Below are 16,546 nucleotides of genomic sequence, written 5' to 3' on the forward strand. Positions count from 1 at the left end.
ACCCAGCACTACAAAGCAAATCATCCCCAAAGCCAGTGGGATTTACTGTTTCTCACAAATCCGTGGCTCACGTGGGCAGTTCCTGTGCCCCACTTGGCATTGGCTGAGGCCACCCCCGCAGGGGCATTAAGGTCTTCTCACCCGTGTACCAGGCTTCTGTTAGGAGCATGGTTCTCCATGTGGCCGCCGGGCTTCTGGGCCCAGAACATTGTTGAAAGCAGGTTTGGGGTTCTGCCCAGATGCCACCTCTTGATGGAGAGCTGTGTCCACACAAGTAGGGGAAATGAAGAGCTTCCTCATTTTAAAGTCGCTTGTGGGAGGGGGGCGGAATCCCCTGGCGGTCCAGTGGTTAGGACCCCGCGATTCCACTGCAGGGGGCACGGGCTCCACAGTCACAAATCGGCTGGCCTGCCCAGCGGGCACTTGGTCCTGGACTCACACCCATGGGTGCTGGTGGGTGGTGGCACCGGTGGGGCCGTGTGTGCGGCGGTAGCACCTGTGGGCTGGCACGGTGTTCCCCGGCCCCCAGGGCCAGCAGGCATGTCTCTGTCCTCCTCCCCAGAATTATGTGAGCTGCCACGACCCTAACAACAACGCACCCTTGAGATGGCCCAAAGTCCCGTACCAGATCTTGGGAGGCCCGACAGAGAACAAGGTCGTTTTCGACCAAAGAAACGGCATCTACATCTTCTTCATTTCCATCGTGGATCCATACTACAGGTGAGTCGCCCTGTGCCAGGGGCCTCTGGGGGAACAACTGGCTCTCTGGGGGCAGGTTGTACACATGAGGGGGACCCACTTTTCTCCCTCCCCTAGGATGACATTTGTTCACTTGCTAAATAAATCCTCATTCAGAGGCCATGCTGGGTGCCGGGGGAACAGCAATGACCAGCAGCCCTGTCCCTGCCCTCAGGGACCAGAGTCACACTCATGTCATGTCTAACAGGTGGGGTGCAGGGGCCGGTGTAGACCGGCTCCCAAACACCGATCCTTAGATATTCAGGGATTTTGCAAGCCGGTTGGCTTCCCGCTGGCAGCTGGAGTACCGACACCACGGAAACTGACACTCATTACAGGCCGGCCCGACCCTGCCCCAGGAGCTGGCTGTCAGTACTCGCCACCCACTGTGCTGTTCAGATCATTAACGTCTCCCACTGGGAGGGGGAATATGGGCGGCATTCTTCCCCGCTCCCCCATCACCTATCCCTTCCAGACGGACACAAAGTCCACCTCCAAAAGCGCGGGGAGACCCTGCCTTCCCTAAAGGTCCCAGACCCTGGACCAGCTCTGGGACGCCACAGGCGGAAGGCACCGGGGTGGGGATGCCCAGGGGAGAGAGGGGTCTGCCTGCAAGGCTCATCCCCTGCCCTGCCTGCACCTTGCCTCCAGCAGAGCCCCCAGCGACTTTCCCCCCTTACCTGGGTGTCCTTCCCTCCATCCTGCCATTCCCACCTGCTCGCAGCCACCTGAGGGACGCTTGTGGCCCCCCTCACGCCCCCCACTCCGTGTCCACTGTGGTGAGTGCTTTGTTGGTCTCTGCTGCCCGCCCCCCAGACTGAGCCTGGGCATGGAGGGGGTGGGAATCCCCTGTCTCCAGAGCAGGGGACCACAGGGGTCCTGGGGAAAAATACGACCTCTGCTAAAATATGTAAGATGTTACGGAAAAACCCAAATGAACTTTTTGGCCAACACAATACAGAGACGACTGCAGAGTTATAGAGGATAGAAGTTAAGTGGATATAAATGGAACTCAGTGCCCAGAGTCAATGCTCCAGGCCCAGCTCTTGTCCCCGTGAGTTTTAAAACGTTTGCTGGGGGAATTCCCTGGCGGTCCAGTGGTTAGGCTCTGTGCTTTCACTGCTGAGGACCTGGGTTCGATCCTCGATCGGGGAACTAAGACCCCGCAAGCTGAGCAGCGTGGCCGAAAAAAACAAAAAACAAAAAACCAGTTTGCTTGGGTGAAGGGTGAGGCCCCCAAAGGCGGTGCCCCACGGCCTCTCCCTGCCCGCCCCTCGCAGCTACTGTCACCTGGAGACCACATTCAGCGTCTACGTCTACGGGGCCTTCCCACTGCCCATCTTCCCGCCTGAGATCACCATCGTCCTGCTCACGGGGGCCACCCTGCTGTCCGTATGGCTGGCCTACATGATCCCCAAGCTGCTGCACACTGAGCAGGGCCTCAGAGTCAAGGGCGTCTGGGTCAGGCTGCACAGGACATGCAGGAAGTCTTGTGCGTGTGTCTGGGCCAGGTGCTGAGCACGCCCGGGGGGCGGAGGTGGGGTGGCAGGGTGGCAGGGAGGGGGCAGAGTTGTCTTGAAATAAAGCGTTTGGTAAGAGAGCCGGTAGCAGTGGGTATCACTCATGTTTCGTGGTTTTTCTACACCCACCTGCCTCCCTCAACATTCTGGCGCCAGAGTCCCTTTGAACTACGGCACCTACGTGGGTTGTTAACGGTGAGAAGGTGGGCAGCCCAAGTCCTAGCGAACACGAGCTTTTGGTGAAACGAGCCCGCACCGGCATGTGGTGGGAGCATTAATCGGCAAGCCCCAGAGATGCATCGGACACTTGACGTGTTCTCTTAGAGAAACATGAGACCCAAGGAAAAGGGCGGGGGCTGCAGAAGACGGGGACGGGGGGTGGGTCCACCTCTGTTGATAAGCCCTGACATATACACAGACCGACACGTTTACGTGTGTTTTGTGATGTCCACGAATAAAATTTGGAAGCATAGCACATATTTTACACGTACCTGTGTTATGCACACATACGATGCACACACGTGTGTACATGTATGTGCAGAGGTATGTATATAACATGTGGGCACATAAGTCATGCACATACACGTGTGTATGTGTGTCTGTATCTGTGTGCCTGTGTGTATACATGTACATGCACATTGCCTATGTGCAGACGTGTGCATACATGCGCACGCATGTCTGCAATTACGTGTATGCATGTCTATAATACACGCTCACATACACATGTGCGTGCATGTGTGGCGACGTGTATACGTCACATGCGAGCACTGCATAACGCGCACATACGTGTAGATAACATGCATGCCCACGCGTGTATGCACGTGTACAGATACGTATATGCACATGTGGATACGCATATAGGTGTGCATACAATGTACACATACGTGTAGATGTACGTTTGATCGTCTATCCATCTGTTCGGAACTTCCCTCTCCCACGCTTCATTCAAACCTCAGGTGGCACGGGACAGCTGTCTCGCTCTAGTGAAAACTTTCTCAATAACTTTTCTGATCACTCTTAGGTTAAAAGAACACATCTGACGGTCATTTAAACTGCCCAATACTGGGAATTCCCTGGCGGTCCCGTGGTAGGACTCTGTGCTTTCACTCCTGGGGCCTGGGTTCAATCCCTGGTCGGGAACTACGATCCTGCAAGTGGCTCGGCCAAAAAAAAAAAAAAAAATTGCCCAATACGGTCTCCACCCAGTCATTAAAAACCTCCACTCCCGGGCTTCCCTGGTGGCGCAGTGGTTGAGAGTCCACCTGCCGATGCAGGGGACACGGGTTCGTGCCCCGGTCCGGGAAGATCCCACATGCCGCGGAGCGGCTGGGCCCGTGAGCCATGGCCACTGAGCCTGCGCGTCCGGAGCCTGTGCTCCGCAACGGGAGAGGCCACAACAGTGAGAGGCCCGCGTACTGCGAAAAAAAAAAAAAAACAGAAACAGAAACACCTCCACTCCCACACCCATTGCAGTGGGCAGTCACCTCACCCGCACCTCCAGGGGCTGCCTGGTCCACCTTCCACGCCTCTCTGGAGGGGACGGGTTAGGCTGTCAGGTGATACTCGTTTCACGACCCTCGGCCCGCCATTAATCTTAAGGAAAACCAAGCCCATCCTGTCGCATCCACCTCGTTTGCCAGGGCCTTCCCTTCTTGGGGGCACTTCATATTTGTCTCGAAAATACCCCTAACACGGCTGCAGGCACAGCAGGCTCAGAGGGAAGCGAGGGAAGGGAGCTCCTAGCGCCTCCAGGCCCGCATCCTGTTCACAACACAGACAGGTGATGATCCCGGTACAGCCCAGACTGGCTGGCCACCTCGGTCTCTGAGCCCTGGAACCCGCAGGCTCAAGGCGTGGTGCCAGCAGCCCAGACCCCCTGCCCACACGCAGCCACCTCCTGGATCCTAGTCAAGCGCCCGGGGTTCCCCAGCAGGGAAGGTCCCCGAGACCCAGCCCAGGGCCTGGGGCAGGAGGGCCCTTCCTCTGGCAGGCAAGGGGAGGTCCATCTCTCCTTACCTCCTTAGGTGTCACTGGGAAACCGACTCACCCCCTTCAGTCGCCTGGAGTATTTCAGGGGAGGGTGCGGCTGGCAGCTGCCTGGGCTCTCCAGAAGCGAAAGGCAGACGAGAGCCTGGCCCAGGGTACAGGGGGGAGAGAGCTCCGTGGACTGGAGAGGGAAGGAGCTGGGGCAGGAGGGAACAGGTGTGAGCACTGAAGCTCCCAAACTACCTCAAGCCCGCCCTGTGCCCGCCCCCCCACCCCCACTCCGGGAAGCAAAACCCAGGTGTGGCTGGGCCCGAGGCGGAGACTCAGCACCCAGGGCCTCTGGCCCCCAGCTGGGGGGACATGAAGAGGCAGGGGCTCCGTGGGGGACTGCAGGGCTCCAGGCACCTGGGGGACCATCAACGACGAGATGTCCCAATGCCGCTGCTGCAGGTGCGCTCTGCACTCCGCACGCCCCATCACGTGCATGCCCGTTTGGGTCACCCGTGTGCCAGGTGGACACCGTCTCCCACATGCCTGCCCTGCCCCCACTCTCAGACCTCCACCCAGCACTTGCCTCTGCACCCCAGGCCCCCCAGCTCTCCGCGTGAACACGAGCGGACGCCTTCCCATTCACCATTGGCGACACCCGCCCCTCCACCTGGGCTGAGGCCGAGCTCAGCCCGCAGGCCTCTCCCCAGGCCTCACCCCGCTTGCTGCTGTGTCTCCAGGCAAGTTCCTGCCCATCTCTGGGCAGACCTGACTTTCCCCATCAAACATGGAGGTGAAATCCTTGCAGTGCAGGAGTCCGGGCAGTGTCTCCCCACCTCCTAGCAGCCCCCCATCCCTGCCGGCCGACTTGGATTTTCTGGTGCTAGGAGACGAGGGATTGTCCCGAACCCCAAGTCTAGGGCTCCCTGACTCTACTCTGGAAGCCCGGCACCCAGAAGGCGCCAGGGTACTGAGGGGCCTCACCACGTGGCCTGGGGCCCGCTGAACGACAGGGTGGGTGATGGGACAGCCCACGGCCCCTGAATGCCATCAACCGGACGCTGTGCAAACAGCTCAAATCCGCTTTAATGGGGAGCGGCTCCCAGGTCCTGCCTGGGCCCCAAGGGGGTGGCGCTGGTGGGGACCACAGCCTGCTTGCCCTTGCTGCCCTGCCTCCCCTTCCTGGCAGTCGGCTTGCCGGCCTTCCTCTTGCCGGGCTTGGCGGTGGGGGGCACCCCCGGGCAGGGCGGCGGCTCCTCGTCCAGCGCCTTTAAGTTGTAAAAGAAGTCCATGTCGGACACGATATCCAGGACCTCGGGCACGCTGTAGTCCGAGGACAGCAGCTCGTCGGGCAGGTGCAATGAGCTGATGTCGCTGAACGAGTCGTTCCCACTGCCCCCGCTGTTGGGCAGGGCAGGCCCAGGGGGCTTGCATGGGGCCCCGGCGGGCTCGGGGCCGCCCGGCAAGCAGTCAAAGAGCTTCATCGCGTCCTCGAGCATCACCTTCTTGGGCGGCGTGAAGGCCCTGGGCACCTCAGGGGTCCTGGCCTCGCCTGCCCCCAGCGGGGCCACCTTGGGCTCGGTGGGGCTCGGCGGGTACAGCAGGCCGGGCCCGGCGCCAGGGGGCGGCTCCTTGAAGGTGAAGGTCAGGGGCTCGCCGGGCCCATCCAGCTGGGTCAAACGGCCCTTGAGAAGGCCATAGGTGTCAGAGGGCAGCGTGGCCTCGGCGGGCAGCGTGATGAGCAGTGGGGGCAGCTTGCTCTCCTTGGGGGGCAGCAGGGGCGCCAGGCCTTGCTTGACCAAGGCAGGGGGCACTCCGTCCCCTACGAAGCCCAAGGCCTCAGCCCCGGGCCCCTCAGGTGGGAAGCAGGGCATGCCGTACCGGGGCCCCGCGGGGGGCGGCTGGTAGTGGGGTAACAGTGGGGGCGGCACCGGGGCCCTGAGGCAGTGCTGTGCCTCCAGGAAGTAGGTGCCTGGCGAGGCGGGGCCCCTGGCCGCCAGCTTGTACAGGGACGACTGGCCGAAGTCGGTGGTGGTCCACTCGATTCGGTAGACGCGGGGGTCAAAGAAGCAGCCGCAGGGCGCCATCTGGAAACCTGTGGCCAGGGAGGGTGGCCCTGAGAGGGGCAGTTCTGGGACCTGCCTGGGGTGGAGGGGATCCAAAACATGGGGCACGTCTGGGGCATGGAGAACATGGACCAACTTTGGGGTCCATGGACGTAGGCTTTGCCTTTGGGGCCCTCTCTAAAGGTCAGGGGCCCCAGGCCTTGCTTTGGGGGCCCATCTGGGGGGCGGGGACACTGACCTGGCTTTGGGAGACCTGTTTGGGGAACAAGAGACAGGCTTTGGCTTCAGGGCCCCAGCTAGGGGAGGAGGGACACAGACCGTGGTCCAGGGGTCTCTCTGGAGGACAGGGATTCGGGCCTTGCCTTCGGAGGAGGGAGCCATCTAGGGTCAGGGGTGGGAGCAAGGTGCCCCTGCCCACTCCCCGGTCATCAAGGGTTGGTGGGAGGCCAGTACCTGCTGGAGGAGCTGGAAACACCTCTTTCTCCAGGTTTGGGGGGTGACAGACATTGGAGGAACCTGTGGACAAAAACAGGCAGCTGGGTGGGGTCCTGAGGCCGGCGGGCAGAGCCCTGGTCCCTGCCCCGATGGGTGTTCCCCACCCTCGTACCCACAACAGGAAGAGGCTCTGTGCAGGCAGAAGCAGGCTGGCTGCCGGGCCCTTCGGTGGCGTCCAGGCTCTGGGGACTGAAGCCTTCTTGGGGAGCGGCGGGTGCATAGAAGTGTTTGGGGTGCTGCATGGGGAGGCGGGGGCCTGGCCACACAGGCCAGGAGGGCAGCAAGTGGGAGCACAGGCAGCCCACCCAGAGCGGAGGCTAAGAGTCCTGCGGAGTTCTGTTTCTCCGGTTACTCCAGGCAGCGGATTCCAGGCTGTGGCCCACCCACTGGTCAGGGTTCCGGGTAAGGGGGGGGGGTGGTGGGCAGGGGCAGATGGGGAAACCAAGGCAGCCAGAGATGGGCGTCACAGAGAGCATGGTGGACACTGGGCCTGGTCTGCCGCCTTCCGCCTCCCGCCTCTGCCAGCAATGCCTGCCTGACAGCTCCGAGGCCCCTTCCTCCAGGCAGCCCGCCCTGATCCACACCCACACAGGCCAAGGCCCCATCTCATAAGCTATGGTGGTTTGTTTGTGGTCAAGGCCTTTGGGTACCAGCAGTGGCCAGCATGGGGCTGGTGAATGAGTGAGGAAGGAGGGAGCTGCGGGGATGGGGATGGTGGGGGAAAGCTGGGGGTGGGGGGTGGGGGGGGGGCGGCATGAGACAGCCTCAGGGTCACAAAAGGGGCTAAGTTTTAAAAGAATAAAATTTATTGCCTTCTCATTCCTCGGGGAGCCCGCTGGGCGCTCAGACACCCCCGCCCGCCCCTGCAGCTACTTGTAGGCGTTGGCCTTGTGCTTGGGCAGGAAGACGAAATTGGGTGGCACGGGTCCCAGCAGCATCTCACTGTGAGGAGGGCGGGAGCAGGGTCAGGCGTGGGGCGGGGCGGCCCCCAGCCCAGCTGGCCCCACACCCGCTGGCTCCCTGGTGCACTATCTCCCAGGGCCTCGGCGGTTCCCGGGCACCTGATGCGGATCCAGTCGGCCGCCTTCTGGCTGGCCATGAGCGTCTCCAGGTAGTCGCGGCCCAGGTAGTAGGGTGGCCGCTCGTTGATCCTCTGCGGGAGCCGCTCCAGCAGGCCCACGGGCACGTACCTGCAGACGGGGGTGCCGGGGACGGGGTTGGGCCGGGCCTCCCCAAGACACGACACCCCGCCCCGCCCCCCCGATCCCACCTGCATAGGAAGGAGAGCCACTCAAGGAGGAAGCGGCGTGTCTTCTCCACGCCCTGCGTGTCCGAGCCCCAGTGCTCCAGGCCATAGTGTGCGAAGTCCCGCAGGATGTCCAGGCGCTCAGACGACGAGATGTCCCAATGCCGCTGCTCCTTGATCTCCGTGAACAGCCACGGCTTGAGCAGGGCGCCGCTGCGGGCGGGCGGTGGTCAGCAGGCCGGTGGCGGAACCCCAGACCCCAAACCCATGGTCCCCAACCTCCCAGCCATGCTCACACAACCTTCAAAGCCCAAGAGTTCCAAGCCACAGCCCTGAGCCCACAGCTACAGAAATTTCCAGTCCCCCGCCTCAGCGCCATAAGCAGCCACCTCTGACATCTCCCTGCCCGGGGAATAACAGAGCAGGGGGTGGGCAGGCAGCCTGGGGCACCGGCGTTGGGGACAAACTCAGACGCGCCCTCACCTTCCCCGAGCTGAAGGCTGGGTGCTCGGGCAGCCCCGGCTGGTTCTTTGTATCCCACCCCGGGCACACTTACCGGGCGATCATGATCCCAGCGACGCCAGTCTGCATGGCGCGGTTGGCGTCCTCGTACGACAAGATGTCCCCGTTTCCTGAGGGACAGAGACTGGGGCCTCAGGGAGCTGCGTGCAGGCGGGGATGCCAGGGCTTCGGGAGTTCTCATCAGCCCAGCGGCATTCCCCATCGGGGCAGGAGGGGGCCCAGGTAAGGGGTGGGCCCCGGTGCGTGGCCTCCGGTGGCAGGGGACCCACCGAAAAGGGGCATGGGGCTGGCTGCTGTCACGCACTGCTCGATGTACCGCCAGTCGGCCAGCTTGGTGTAGCGCTGCTCCCGCGAGCGGCCGTGGAGCTGGAGGAGAGGCAGCCAGGTGGGGGGGAGGGGCAGAGGGCAGAGAATCAGACAGAGACAGAGAGAGAGAAGAAGACCCAGAGAGCCCCGGAGAGACAGACTGAGAGAGACAGACAGACAGAGACAGAGATGGAGGGAGAGCCAAAGACCAGGAGGAAGGAGCAGGAAGGGAGGCAATGGTTAGAAAGGGATGCGCCTCGGGAGTCCCAACACCCGCTGTGCCCCGAGACCCACCGTGACCAGCGCGGCCCCCCAGTCCCGCAGCTCGGGCAGCAGCCGGTGGGCCAGATTCATGCGCTCGTGGATACCCGTGCGGAGCTTCACGGTCAGTGGCACGTCCAGCACCTGTGGGGACGGGTGTGGTTGGTGGGGCCCGGGGTCAGGCCGCAGGGAATGGTGGCGGTGGAGGGTGTCTCGGGCTGTACCTGGTTCATGCCACGGACGATCTGCTGGAACTTGGCTGAGCGGTTCATGAGGGCGCAGCCCCCGCCCTGGGAGAGACGGGCGGTTCGGGCTTAGGAACGCATGACTCTGGCTGGGCCCGACACCCCCTGCTGTCCTCTCTGTACAGATGGGGAAAGCGAGGCCCACAGGCCCCCACAGGTTCCCCAGGGACTCCGCCCACCCATATTCTGCCCTCCATGGGGCGCCAGGGTTGAGCGGCTGGTACCTTCTTGTACACGAGGTCGATGGGGCAGCCGACGTTGATGTCCACGAAATCCACCTCGATGGTGCGGTTCAGCAGCTCGGCACACTTGGTCATGGTGTCGGGAAAGGCGCCCTCAAGCTGTGGCGGGTGGCCGGGCAGTGGGTGAGGGGCCCTCCCTGCCTGGCCCTGTGCCAAGGCCAGCAGCTACTGGAGGTGCATCAGGCTGGCACCTGGCCTGTGGCTGAGGCAGGGGGTCTGGGAGGTGAGCCAGGAGAGCCCGGACCTGAACGTGGCTCTGACACATGGCAGCTGAGAGCCCCTCCTCCCTCCCTCCCTCGCTCGGGGCTGCACCGACCTGGACACCGAAGACATCCTCGCAGGGGTGGCGTTTGAGCAGGGCCCACTCAGACGTCTGGCCCTGCAGCAGGTTGATGCACACGGCCATCTCCCCGCACGTCACATCTGCCCCGAAGCGCTTACAGACCCGCCGGAAGGGCAGGTTCCCGCACTGACGACAGCAGGGGACAGAGTCACATGTGAGGGCACGGCAGGCAGGGACCCCAGACACCCGCCCAGGCCCCAAGCCCCCAGGGTGGGGAGGCAGTGGGTACTGCTGGGAAGACCACGCTGCCAGCTCCCGGCCCACCTCACTGTGGGTCCTACCGTGGTGAGGGGGGCAAGGTACAGTTTGCCACTGATGTCCAGCTGGTGGGAAAGAAAATGCACAATGAACCTCCATCCTCCAACGTGGCTTTCAAGGCCTCTCAAGCCTCAAGCCTCCCCAGGTCTTTGCCCCACACGCTTTGTCCTGCCCCAATCAGCCTGGATCCCTTTCACCGCCGTGCCTCTGCACAGGCCAACCAATCCCTCCACCAGGAATGTTCTTTTCTCCACGTTCTCCTCCACTAGAGACTTCTACTCAACTGTCAAAACCCCAGTCCCAATGCCCTCTCTTCCAGGAAGCCTTTCCCACTGCCCCACTCTGCCACAGCCCGGACCCTCCAGAGCTGGGAGTGAGTGTCCATCTCTATCTGCCCCCAACATCGCTAGTGTCCCCTGCAGGAACCCCATGACACGTACCCGCTTCTTCTCACAGGGCTGCAACCTGACTACATCCTCATCTGTCAGGGGCCCGCAGGTCCTTAAAGGGCCCCTGGGAGGGGGAACGGTGCCCGGCCCCTGGGGGGCCTGCTGGGCGTCACAGCTGTCCTGCCCTGGGGCACCCTCAGCCTCCAGGACCTCGGGGACAGTGGCTTCGGGGGTGGGGCCTGGCAGCTGGCCCTTGCTCAGCTGGCGCAGGGCCTGCTCTGCACGCTTGAAGTGGATCTTGCGCTTTCGCAGTTGCTGCTGCAGGACCTTGTCCAGGCCATTGCGGATGGGCGGGGCCTGGACCAACCCCTCCTTCACCAGATTCTGGCCCTCGGGCCCCAGATGGGCCCCGGCAAAGCGGCAGGTCACACCATAGGGGCACCTGCCGAAGGTCTCAAAGAGCACACAGTGGGGGCCCAGGTCAGCTGGCTTGGTCTCCAGGTAGCGGCCCACGTCGTGCAGGAAGCGGCAGCGGTCGCCATAGAAACACTTAGCGGCGGATTCCTGCAGGGAAACAGGGAGGCAATGAGGGAGAACAGGGAGATGCTGAGGCATCCAGGCAGCCTGGGTTTGAACCTCAGCTCTCTCCCCTCCTGACTGTGTGTCCTCAGACAAGTCAGTAACCTCACCAAACCTTAGTTTCTTCACCTGGAAAACGGAAACAATAACGATACTTACATCATAACGTCATGAAGGTTGAATGGGGGGCAGAGAGGCTCACACTCAAGGCCTCTGGGACTTTCTGGAGACAATGACACTCACCTGGACCAGGGAGGGGCAGAGCCTGTTCTTGTCGTAGTGGGTGGGCTTCACATGGGGCCGGCATTTGTTCTGACCCCGGGCCCTCTTCTGGGCCTGTGGCTGCCCCCCAGGCTCAACAGCCTCCTCTGTCTGCCTGTCCTCTGTCTGCCCATCCTCCAGCCGGATCCGCTTGGCCTCAGGCTCATCCAGGTCATTGCCAGCAGGGTCTCCAGCCTCGGTTTCCTGGCTGGGCTTCTCCTGCCCTTTGGCTTCCAGGAATTCATGGAAGTGCTCCTTGGTGGTTAGGTATCTGCCAGCAGAGGGGCAGGGGAAAGGAGGGCTTGTGGAAGAAGTCCCTCCCCTGAGCTCAGATTCAATGAACGCTGGGGAAAGGGACTGAGAACACTTGTCCCTGATTACATGCTTCTACTGATGGGGTGCTCACTACTTACAACTAGCCAGCCGCCAGCCTAGGAGCACCTCAAGGCCACAGGGAGGACCTATTTTGTTTATTTTCTTTATTATTATTTTTTGGCTGCGTCGGGTCTTAGTTGCTGCACGCATGGTCTTCATTGTGGCGCGCAGGCTTCTCTCTAGTTGTGGCGTGCGGGTTTTCTCTCTCTCTAGTTGTGTCGCGGGGACTCCAGGGCGCATGGGCTCTGCAGTTTGCAGCACACAAGCTCAGTGGTTGTGGCACGCGGGCTTTGTTGCCCCCCAGCAAGTGGGATCTTAGTTCCTCCACCAGGGATGGAGCCCACGTCCCCTACATCGGAAGGCGTATTCTTTACCACTGGACCACCAGGGAAATCCCAGGGAGGACGTATTTTGTTCCTGGTTCCCCAGTGCTCAGCCTGACGAAGTACAGGTGTGAGGTGTGAATGCCCCCAGCTATGTTAGGCTAAAAGAAACTACATGTTCCCGCGTGCCTTGCAACGGGTCCGGAACCGCCACATTTCCTAGCATGCCCTTCAGCCCTACAAGCCCCAGCATGCCCCCGGGCACTCACTTCAGACACAACTCCCTGCCTGTAACTTTGGCTGGCTTGAGGTGCACTTGCGCTGTTCCCGCCATATGCTGGGACTACACTCCCCAGCATGCACTGCGGCCTCCGCCTCAAACCCCGCCCACCCCAGCATGGACCGCGGTGTCTTTCGCACGTGTGACAGTCCCCAACGTGCGCGACCACGGGAGCTCGCTGACCCTGCGAGCGAAGGAAGGGCCCAAACAGAAGAAGAGCCTGCGAGCTTCCCGCGCTGGGCCGCTGCCCCAGCTCCCGGCATGCGCCGCTCGGGCCGCGCTACGGGTGCCGGGAAGGCTCCGTGAACTGTTCCCCCGACCCAGCGACTCACTGAAGTTTAATGGACGCTACTCCTCGTTCCGGCTCGATGGCTCCTGGGTCGCCACCGCCACCACTCTCTGCTGGGGCTTCCACCGCTCCCTCCGCCATCGGCCCCCCCTCACACCCGCTTTGGAGTGTTGCGGCGAGGCCTTCCGGGTCGCGCGTGTGTCTTCCCCGGTCGTACTGGTGAAATGCGCATGCCTGGGTTGCTCCAAGTGCCGCCATTGTATGCGCGTCGACGCAGTTGGGCGGAGCCTAACAGTGGGTGGGGCCTCGGGTCCCGTTTATACCTCTGAGCCCTTTGCGGGAACCGGGACGTTCAGTAATCCGCTTGGGGCTCTGAAACTGGCTTCCCGCCGGCCACAATCGGCCCACAGAAGTGTTTTGATTTCCTGATGGGGTTTTTAATTGTTTAAATACTGATACTTTTATTTAGGGCGTTCATTCAACAAATAACTCATCGAGTGCCTGTGTGCTAGATGTTGTCCTAGATGCTAAGGATACAGTAGTGAATAAAACAGACCAAAAACTCCTTGCCTTTAAAAGCTGAGATAGGAGTGGTGAAGACAATGAACATAATACATAAGTAAGGTATACTGTATGTCGGACAGTAATGAAGCAGGGAAGAGGAAGTGGGAAAGCCATTTTTGGTGGTTGCAGTTCTTAATAGAATGGTCAGGGAAAGCTTCACTGAGAAGGTAACATTTGAGTATTTTCGAAAGAAGTGAAGGAGAGAAATAGGGATATCAGAGGAAAAAGTGTTCCACGTTGAGGGAACAGCCAATGCAAAGGCCCTGAGGCAGGACCGTGCCTGGTGTGTTGCAGAAACAGTGAGCCCTGTGTGATTGCTGCTGAGTGAGGGAGGGGGAAAGACGGAGGAGGTGAGGGCAGGGAGGTGAAGGGGGTAGGTCTTGCCGGGCCTTGTGGGCCTTTGGGAGAACTTGGGATTTTAGCCCGAGGGAAGTGGGAGGGCAAACAGCCAAGGACGGCGGAATCTAGTCATTTTCCACAGTCCCCACCATGCCCTGTTGCACCCTCCTAAAGCTCCCTGTTGCTGAAAGAGCCTTGATGTAGTACAGGGATCTCAGGGCTCTGGACCCAGCCTGCCAGTTTCGAATCCCAGAACTTCCACTTACCATCTGGGAACATTGTCCTTTTTTTTTTTGTCCCTAAAATATTTATTTTTGGCCGCGCCGGGTCTTAGTTGCAGCATGAGGTATCTTCGTTGTGGCATGCAGGATCTTTTAGTTGCAGCATGCCGGATCTTTTAGTTGTGGCATGGGCTTCTTAGTTGCAGCATGCAGACTTCTTAGTTGCAGCATGTATGAGGGATCTAGTTCCCCGACCAGGGATCGAACCTGGGCCCCCTGCATTGGGAGCTCGGAGTCTGGACCACCAGGGAAGTCCCGGAACATTGTCCTTTTTAAAACTTTATTTATTTATTTATAAAATTTATTTATTTTTGGCTGCGTTGGGTCTTCTTTGCTGCACGCGGGCTTTCTCTAGTTGCGGCGAGCGGGAGCTACCCTTCATTGCGGTGCACAGGCTTCTCATTGCGGTGGCTTCTCTTGTTGCGGAGCACGGGCTCTAGGCGCATGGGCTTCAGTAGTTGTGGCACGTGGGCTCAGTAGTTGTGGCTCGAGGGCGCTAGAGCACAGGCTCAGTAGTTGTGGCACACGGGCTTAGTTGCTCCGCGGCAATGTGGGATCTTCCTGGACCAGGCTTCAAACCCATGTCCCCTGCATTGGCAGGCAGATTCCTAACCACTGCTCCACCAGGGGAGTCTAGAACCTTGTCCTTTAACTGCTCTGTGCCTCAGTCTCCTCATCAGAAAAATGGGGCTGATAGAAATATCTCTTTTAGAAAGTAAGGATTCAATAAATAACAATCAACAAATATTAATGACTACTGTTGTTACTGTTACTTTATTACTATAATTTGCCTTGAATTACATGAACACAGTGCAGAAAGGGAATAACCAATCCCTTAGCTCCCCCCTGCATTTCACTGCTAAACTTGACAAAGCTTTCCCTGAGCAGGAAGTGAGGCAGGGACTGTGTTCCTTGAGTGACAGATGGAGAAACTGAGGCCTGAGGAGGGAAAGGATTTGCCTGAGCCCACAACAGGCTCAGCACCAGCTTTTCCAAGACCTGGGAGAGAATGGAATGGGGGCAGGGAGCAGCTTGTCTTCCATCTCTGGCCTCTGCCGCCCTCTATAGGACAATCTGGGAATAAAACAGTGGAGTCGGGGACTCTGGAAGCAACCACAGCGGTCCTTGGGAGACTCAGCCCCCCTGACCCACCTCCAGGGACGAGAGATCGCTACTTCCTGAGGTGCCCGTCCCATTGCCTCCTGAGGTTCTACCATCATCTCCCTGACATCATCCCAGGGGCACCCAGACCACTCTGGGGAGACAGTTGTTCAGGTGGGGAAACCGAGGCCCACAGAGGGCAACCTCAGGAATGAGCCTCCCCTCTCTGAGCCTCAGCCTCCAAGGAGAACCCTCCTAGGGCTCCCTGGCTGTGCCCTGGGATGACCTGCCTCCTCTGTGTAAGGCAATCCTGGAACGCTTCCTGTGGGGAGGGGGAGAAAGGGAGACTGTGGACTGGCCGTTAACAACTATGGTATTAATATAAGTGACACACTATTCATTGCTTGCTTTTTTTTTTTTTTTTTGGCCGCACTGCGCGGCTTGCGGAATCTTAGTTTCCCAACCAGGGATTGAACCTGAGGCCCTAGCAGTGAAAGCGCAAGTCCTAACCACTGGACCGCCAGGGAATTCCTGTTAATTGTTATTATTTATTATGTTATTATAATGGTGTAATATTAATCATTTACCAGTAGCTAGACAAGTTTTGAGCACTTACTGTATGCTAGGCTCCGCCCTAAGGTCTTTTCATGTATTAACTCCGTTACTCTTCTCTCTGATCTTATGTGGAGGGAACAGGTATTCATCCCAACGCTACCTGAATCCACGGGCTGCAGAGGTCCCTGGCCCAGGGGCTGCCCCACCGCCTAGCCAGAGACCTGGGCATCAGCCTCCTTGCCTGTCTCTCTCCCAACAGCCTGTCAGTCCCCATGTCCTCCCGGCTTTCTCTCCAGGGTCTCTCTATAGTCTATCCCCTCTCCCACCAACACCCCTTCCAAGGCCTCAATGTCCCATCCTGCCCCCAACAGCCCAGCCTCCCAAAGCTCTTTCTAAAACACAGATCTGACCATGGCCCTCCCCTGCTCCCAATCCTTCCATGGCTCCCTACTGCCCCAGCCCTGTACCACAGCCCCAAGTTTCCTGCATAATCCAGTCCCTGCTGCCTTCCCCAGCTTCATCCCTCTTCACCTCCTCACTCCCTAAACTCAAGCACCAAGTTCATTCCAGACCTCCCATGAGCCGGTCTTACCTCCCAGCCTTTGCACATGCTGTTCCCTCTCCCAGGAACACTATTCCCTGCACCCGGTCACCTTGCTCATTCCACTCACCCTTCTGTTCTCAACTTCTCCTTCTCTGGAAAAGGGATGCGTTGAGGATCTTCCCCATTAAACTATGAGCCCAGGGCTGGTGGGAGTCAGGTCTGCTCCGGTCACTCTGTGTTGCCACCATGCAGCACCGGGCCTGGCACACAGTAGATGCTCAGTGAACATTTGCTGAGTGAATGCATCTTGTCATAGCTAGGGAAACTGAGGCACAGGGGGCAGGACCTGCTGGGTGGGGGGTCCCACCTTCACTGAGGATTTGGCAAGAAGCTGAGGACTTCCCGGGTGTCAGTCTGGAGAGCGTGGGGACATTGAGAAAGATGTCCCCC

At 59.9% G+C, this 16,546-nt stretch overlaps 3 protein-coding genes across 7 annotated transcripts in view; 1 reads left to right on the forward strand and 2 right to left on the reverse strand.

The window, feature by feature from the left end:
• CATSPERD (cation channel sperm associated auxiliary subunit delta) overlaps nucleotides 1-5,004 on the forward strand; it is a 44,451-nt gene extending 39,447 nt beyond the window's left edge. Inside the window, exons 21-24 of the mRNA XM_032625463.1 lie at nucleotides 563-720; nucleotides 2,019-2,230; nucleotides 4,283-4,399; nucleotides 4,973-5,004. Of these exons, the coding sequence (XP_032481354.1) occupies nucleotides 563-720; nucleotides 2,019-2,230; nucleotides 4,283-4,399; nucleotides 4,973-5,004 (519 nt within the window). The remainder of the gene's footprint in view (nucleotides 1-562; nucleotides 721-2,018; nucleotides 2,231-4,282; nucleotides 4,400-4,972) is intronic.
• A 204-nt stretch (nucleotides 5,005-5,208) lies between these two features.
• Nucleotides 5,209-7,569, reverse strand: PRR22 (proline rich 22). 2 transcript variants are annotated; one of them, XM_032628957.1, is made up of 3 exons: nucleotides 6,910-7,569; nucleotides 6,752-6,814; nucleotides 5,209-6,374 (listed from the first exon to the last, which is right to left on the reverse strand). In XM_032628957.1, the coding sequence occupies exons 1-3, from the start codon at nucleotides 7,011-7,013 to the stop codon at nucleotides 5,318-5,320; spliced, it is 1,224 nt and encodes a 407-aa protein (XP_032484848.1). In that variant the 5' UTR covers nucleotides 7,014-7,569; the 3' UTR covers nucleotides 5,209-5,317. The 2 variants fall into 2 exon arrangements, with proteins under 2 accessions (XP_032484848.1, XP_032484849.1); XM_032628958.1 differs by having other exon boundaries at nucleotides 5,209-6,327; nucleotides 6,906-7,569.
• An 8-nt stretch (nucleotides 7,570-7,577) lies between these two features.
• On the reverse strand, nucleotides 7,578-13,255 carry DUS3L (dihydrouridine synthase 3 like). Of its 4 annotated transcripts, none has more exons than XM_032628955.1 (13): nucleotides 12,756-13,245; nucleotides 11,428-11,716; nucleotides 10,657-11,169; nucleotides 10,240-10,281; nucleotides 9,932-10,084; nucleotides 9,598-9,762; nucleotides 9,353-9,418; nucleotides 9,162-9,272; nucleotides 8,831-8,927; nucleotides 8,596-8,671; nucleotides 8,064-8,252; nucleotides 7,855-7,983; nucleotides 7,581-7,735 (listed from the first exon to the last, which is right to left on the reverse strand). In XM_032628955.1, the coding sequence occupies exons 1-13, from the start codon at nucleotides 12,968-12,970 to the stop codon at nucleotides 7,663-7,665; spliced, it is 2,118 nt and encodes a 705-aa protein (XP_032484846.1). In that variant the 5' UTR covers nucleotides 12,971-13,245; the 3' UTR covers nucleotides 7,581-7,662. The 4 variants fall into 4 exon arrangements, 3 of the variants coding, with proteins under 3 accessions (XP_032484845.1, XP_032484846.1, XP_032484847.1); XM_032628956.1 differs by having other exon boundaries at nucleotides 7,589-7,735; nucleotides 9,598-9,714; nucleotides 12,756-13,212; XM_032628954.1 differs by having other exon boundaries at nucleotides 7,578-7,735; nucleotides 7,855-8,252; nucleotides 9,598-9,714; nucleotides 12,756-13,248.
• Between the last annotated feature and the right edge of the window lie 3,291 nt (nucleotides 13,256-16,546).

Source organism: Phocoena sinus, chromosome 3, assembly GCF_008692025.1.
Source record: "Phocoena sinus isolate mPhoSin1 chromosome 3, mPhoSin1.pri, whole genome shotgun sequence".
Classification (NCBI taxonomy): domain Eukaryota; kingdom Metazoa; phylum Chordata; class Mammalia; order Artiodactyla; family Phocoenidae; genus Phocoena; species Phocoena sinus.

Bases quoted from the DNA above. Each gene is read 5' to 3' on its own strand.
- PRR22 (XM_032628957.1), bottom strand. From the start codon at position 7,013: ATGCACCCGCCGCTCCCCAAGAAGGCTTCAGTCCCCAGAGCCTGGACG. The intron at 6,815-6,909 runs GTGGGTACGAGG...TTTTGTCCACAG, and splicing joins GCACAGAGCCTCTTCCTGTT to GTTCCTCCAATGTCTGTCAC. The intron at 6,375-6,751 runs GTACTGGCCTCC...CCTCCACCCCAG, and splicing joins GTTTCCAGCTCCTCCAGCAG to GCAGGTCCCAGAACTGCCCC.
- DUS3L (XM_032628954.1), bottom strand. From the start codon at position 12,970: ATGGCGGCACTTGGAGCAACCCAGGCATGCGCATTTCACCAGTACGAC. The intron at 10,282-10,656 runs GTACGTGTCATG...CTTTCCCACCAG, and splicing joins AGCCCTGTGAGAAGAAGCGG to CTGGACATCAGTGGCAAACT. The intron at 9,419-9,597 runs GTACCAGCCGCT...CGTCTCTCCCAG, and splicing joins TCGACCTCGTGTACAAGAAG to GGCGGGGGCTGCGCCCTCAT.